At 39.8% G+C, this 5,317-nt stretch overlaps 3 protein-coding genes across 3 annotated transcripts in view; 2 read left to right on the top strand and 1 right to left on the bottom strand.

The window, feature by feature from the left end:
• unc119b (unc-119 lipid binding chaperone B) overlaps nt 1–1,261 on the bottom strand; it is a 5,797-nt gene extending 4,536 nt beyond the window's left edge. Inside the window, exons 1-2 of the mRNA XM_032516823.1 lie at nt 1,257–1,261; nt 640–930 (exon numbers count right to left, since the gene is read on the bottom strand). Coding sequence (XP_032372714.1) covers nt 640–874 — 235 coding nt within the window. The 5' untranslated portion in view covers nt 875–930; nt 1,257–1,261. The remainder of the gene's footprint in view (nt 1–639; nt 931–1,256) is intronic.
• pop5 (POP5 homolog, ribonuclease P/MRP subunit) lies at nt 1,158–3,664 on the top strand. Its single transcript, XM_032516825.1, has 5 exons — nt 1,158–1,429; nt 1,516–1,658; nt 2,591–2,740; nt 2,833–2,916; nt 3,112–3,664. The coding sequence occupies exons 1-5, from the start codon at nt 1,410–1,412 to the stop codon at nt 3,216–3,218; spliced, it is 504 nt and encodes a 167-aa protein (XP_032372716.1). The 5' UTR covers nt 1,158–1,409; the 3' UTR covers nt 3,219–3,664.
• A 317-nt stretch (nt 3,665–3,981) lies between these two features.
• Nucleotides 3,982–5,317, top strand: part of rnf10 (ring finger protein 10) — a 9,079-nt gene continuing 7,743 nt past the window's right edge. Inside the window, exon 1 of the mRNA XM_032516822.1 lies at nt 3,982–4,532. Within this exon, the coding sequence (XP_032372713.1) occupies nt 4,370–4,532 (163 nt within the window). The 5' untranslated portion in view covers nt 3,982–4,369. The remainder of the gene's footprint in view (nt 4,533–5,317) is intronic.

The following is a 5,317-nucleotide window of genomic DNA, read 5'->3' as shown; positions in this document are numbered from 1 at the left end:
ATAAAAAACATTTGCACAAAGCAAGCCGATCCACTTTTTCAGGTTGATAAGATCATTAAAATGAGAGAGAAAAATAATGGGACAAAAAGAAATCAAGGGACATTTACATTTAGAATAGATAAAAATGTGTGATTAATTTAGATTAATTGCGATTTAACTATGACATTAATGCCATTAATCACAATGAAATATTTGAATGTTTGACTAGTTTGTAGTTTTGTGGTTTTACTTAAAGTATTTGCCATTACAGCGTTATAAGATGATAGTATTTTATGTTTGCAGCCGTTTATCTTCCACCCAGCTGACCAAAAAAGGCCATTATACATCTTAAAGTACAGGGGGATTGGAAGAACATTACTTCTGGGTGGCCCAAATTCTTTGCTACGCCCGTGGCCTGGGTACATCCTGCTCCTCTGATTAACGCCAAAGAGTTTGGATGCCCAACTCTAAACATAGTTTGGCATATAACCTGTTTGACGAATTTAAATATACGTTTTCATTGCAATTAGGGAACTTATTGGTCAGCAGATATGAAAACTCGTCACTTGGTCACAATTAGCATCGAGTTAAACTGTGCCCGTTCAACGGTGAGATTTTACCGACTTCACTTAAGACCAAGTTAACGTTTCGCTCGCTTACCCTCCGTGACTACCCGGAGACCCAGGACGTTGTCCGGGGTAATCTCCCTTCCCAGAGCCCGGAGTTCATCCTCTGTGACAACAGGCCACTTATCCGTTTGACTGCGCCTCGACTTCAGCTTCTTCAGCATTCCTCCACCAGTCTTTCGTTCCCTGTGGTTCGTCTCCGAGCCGGTGTCTGCGTCCGTCTGACCTTTGCTGATTGTCGGTGCCTGTTTGTTTCGTGAACTGTTCATGCCGGGCACAGTAGCAATGGTGTAAAGACTTGTTGTGCGTTTTAACTTGAGAGCGACTGGCTAAAACTAACTGCGGGTGTAATTTCAAGATGGCGTAAAGCGTGTATAAGAGACGGAAACGTAAGTTTGTGATTGGCTGAGAACGATGGAGATTGTCATAGTTACCGAGGGGGTATGAATGGTTTTAAAACCCAGGCCTCCCCGTTTCGTCTTTAACTGGGTATATTGTGTTTCCTCTAAAGTGTCACAAGATTGCTCTTAACTAAATCAGACCTTTTTGTTCAGTTTTCGAGCTCTCGTCGATCACCCCTTCCCTTTTGTGAATTTATATGAACATTCAGTGTTTTTGTTTTGTTTGATTTTTCGTTTCGACACAGTCTACCTAGATGAACTTGTAGCGTAGGCTGCTGCCCAGTGTCTAGTGTCAAATGCACCCAGCATCGCAAATATGACCAGCGTGTGGCGCTAGTGCCACTCTTCGGGTAGTAGATAGTTTTGTTGACGGAAGTTCGCACGGAAGAAGAAGGAAGCAGTAATGGTGCGTGTGAAGTCCAGGTAAAATGTGCTGTTGATGTAAGTTACCATTGCTCACATTTTGTGTGTTAACAGTTCGTTTCTGATGGCACCTCTTCTGTGTTTAGGTATTTACTGTGCGAAGTGAACGTGTCGGACAGGAGCCGCCTGTTGTTCCTGGATGACCGAGCTATTGCAGCGACAGTGAAGGCAGCAGTGGCCCGCATACATGGGGACTATGGGGCAGCTCTCTGCAGCATCAGGTTCTCTGGTAAGCCGTGGTTAAATGCTTTACTAAAACAAAACGCAATTTAAAAAACACTCCATTACATGTAAAACATAAAATTGCAGATACATAATCAGAAAATGTTATGGAACTAATACTCATATAGCAGAATGGCCCCAGTTTGTTATATATATTTTTTTTACATTTTTGTTTAAATTGACTTGATTATTACCATTTCATGTTGTAGTGTAGTCTAAGCTATAACAATGCATCATGCATTTTATAAACAGATACAGATACTGGAATCCATACAGCATAGTATCGCAATATTTTCCGCGGCAATACTGTTTCGATACACAGACGCCAAGTATCGATATTATTATACACGTGTTGGTCAGTTTGCCTGCTTGACAATCTCACTTTGCACCAATAAGATTGAAGTGATGAGCAAACAGAGATATGTAGCCCTTTAGATAAAATAGATGTTGACAAAATTATCTTTTGAGGACTTCATTTGAAATTGGGAAAAGTTGGAAAAAAGGTAATAAATTGCAGTATTTTGCGGAATATTTCAATATGTTTAAAAAAGACAATAATATCGCATTGTGACAGAAGTATTGTGATGACATCGTATTGTAAGGCCTCTGGTGATTTCCACCCTTAGCCTATAGTAATATTTGCTTGGGAAATTTGGTAGAAGTAGCATAAATGAAAGTACTCAAGTAAGCAGCTACATTTCAGTAATGTCCAAGCTAATGCTTGTAAGATAGTAGGAGATATTTAGTGCTGATGTAATGTAACTGTTTCCTGAAAACAAATAGATGCAGGTTCTGTTTAAAGGCCCTGACATGAGAATATTAAGTATCTCCCTTGGCCTTTAACGATGATATTGGTCTTGAATGAATCACTAATCACACAGTACTTTCAGTGTATTGTTGACTGAAGTCTGTGTTCTATGTTTTTTTGTTCCTTTTCAGTGAAATATCTGAATGCTCATACAGGAATAGTATTCCTGCGCTTCCCCAAAAAGTGTTACAGACTCCTCTGGTCTGCATTGCCTTTCATTACCTGTATTGAAACTCGTGGGCAGAAGATCTCCTGTTTTCTGAACTGTTTGCATGTCGGAGGTAAGAAAAGCATCAAACACATATTTCATAATGATTAGACATATATTTTAACAAACTTAAATATTAATTGACCATGTTTTTGTTTTTTCCAGGAACAATGAGAACATGTCAGAAGTTTCTGATCCGATACAACACCCAGCAGCTCCATCGAATGCTCCCGAAATGTAAAAACGAAGGTAAGGGGTTTCTTTAATTCCATGCTATTCAAAATGCTTACTCAACTCAATTACAGTGAGTAGTAGTAGTAGTCTTTGGTCATGTTTTTTCTTCACTCAGTCCTGATATTAACTTTAAATGTTTACCACTGCTGAACATGAATCTTACATGATGTATTGAAAATTACTAATTCTGTTTTTTTTTTAAATTTGTAGAAGAAAAGCAACAGGTTCTGAAAGCAATTCTAAACTGCTCCCTAACAGGAGGAAACAAGGAAGCATTTGAAGATGAATCAGAGAGTGAGGAAGATGAAGAAGAGTGACTTTACAGCATGCTGTAAAAAGCAGCACACTATTTCTGTTACAGTACTGATACAAAGAAAAGCTATGACGTATTTGAAGACATGCATACGCAACTCTGTGGAAGTATGGTTAACTGCAGCTGCTCAGTCTCAGTCAGGCTGTGTGCTAGTCTTCAACAGAGGAACACATTACATGATGTTTGTCACACATAAGTACTTGGGGTTGGCAAAGTGACCTGATGGTCAGTATTTAACAGAAAGTTCACATGTTTATGTTGATACTGAATGTCTTAGTCATTTTGGGAAAGTGTCACCAAAAAACTGCAAACACATGGCACAATATAATGAGTATGTTCTCATTCTGAAGAAACAAAGTTTTTTTTTATCGTTTAATCAACTTCTTTTGTATTTCTTCTATGGTTTGTGCTGGTCTGTATTTTGTTTACAAATTAAAGCACTGTTTTGGAGAATATTGTCTTTGGTCCGATTATTAGAAAGTTCCTTCTGCACACACTTACAGTAGCCTATGTAGACCATACAAATATGTATTAACAAAATTGTGGTACACAGTTGGTGAAAATATTGTATTAAAGATGCAGATACATTTCTAAGGCGATCAGCTGACATAGCATAACCTATAAGCATCTTACCATCTCGTCCGGATATTTTACTAAACTATTTTTTTTAACCTGTATTGTTACATAGCTGACGAAGCGTTTAGGACTACATTTCCCAGAGTATTTAGCTTGGCCGCTACAGATTTGCAGGCGGTACAAGAAACATCCGGGTCTTTCGGGTTCTTGTTTGGCGACCCGTCGCCATTAAAGCAAGCTCGTAGTAGCGGATATCTTTTTTTGGTAATCTTTAAATTGTCACGTTTTCCAGCTTTTTGGAAAACAGTTAACGCCTTGTTAAGGGCATTTTGTTTTTCTTAACAAGTACAAACCTTAAATTCGGGGGGTCTTGGCCCCGTGTGGCGTGCTTTCGTCCTCTCTTCCAACAGCCTCCATAACTTGAGACGCCGAAATCGTGTCTCTTATTTTTTCTCTGGTTATTTTATTGTCAAGATGTCACCGTGATGGGGTCTCCGCGTTTGACAGAAATGAACCAGGGCCTTTGTCGCCTGACCCGCACTCACTGCAGCCCGCTTTCCCCTTTCGTTTTTTTGTTTGATGCTAGAGAGCTCAGCGGCTCTCTACCCGGAGCTCGGCCCCAGAACCGTTCACCGCACGGAAACAAACATGGAGAAAAACCCCAACAGCAGCACCAACACCAAGGTTCCACCCCGTTCCAGCTCCACCGGGCCAACACCGGGAGATTCTAAACCTAAAACAGGTGAACGTTCCTCCGTACACAACATAGCTAATTATACAGTAATATTCAGTCGGAGGAGTCAAACATAACATCTGCACCTGCAGATAAACACTCCCACTGCCCTGAGGCCTGCTGGGGCCTAGCAGTAACGCAGGGCTTGTTTATCCCGTTTGGCTGACGTTACGTCGCTGTCAAAACGCTTGGCCCAGTCAGACCTTGAGCTAATATTTCCCCATTTGTAATACCATTTTCCCTGTATTTATTTACCACAGTTGTCGTTTGCACTATACAGAGACACAACAGACCAATTTTAACTGTCAGCTTCGGCGAAAATAAAGTTTTACCTCTAGCTAGCAAGTTGTTCAATTTACATCCCAATTATGTGACCGTTCAGTGAGGCCACTCTGAATGTTAACAGATGTTTTTTTTTTTGTATGATTAATATTTTTGCATGATTAGTCTCATGCATCATTTTTAAATCCTTTCCATTACTTTCGTAGAGCAACAATGTTATAGATGTATGGAAGTATCCTTGCTTCAAAAAAATAGGGAAACCCCTCACCTTGAATATGCATAACCTAAAGTGGTTGACCCGTTTCGCTTTTTAATGAAACAGTGTTTATTCTGCGATATGCGGGTTGCTCACAAAAACATTAAATTCAGCAGCTGTGTTAAAATGTACAGAAGGTCTCATTTTCACCCATAGCAACTGATGGCAATATATTTAAATATGTTTACATGCCTACATAACCAGGTTACAAAGTTCCCCATACTTCCCCCCCCCCTACTTTCTGGTTAAGAACTTA

This window comes from Etheostoma spectabile, chromosome 5 (assembly GCF_008692095.1).
Source record: "Etheostoma spectabile isolate EspeVRDwgs_2016 chromosome 5, UIUC_Espe_1.0, whole genome shotgun sequence".
Classification (NCBI taxonomy): Eukaryota; Metazoa; Chordata; class Actinopteri; order Perciformes; family Percidae; genus Etheostoma; species Etheostoma spectabile.
Note: the sequence above shows the minus strand (reverse complement) of the source record. Positions and strands in the feature narration are given on the sequence as shown.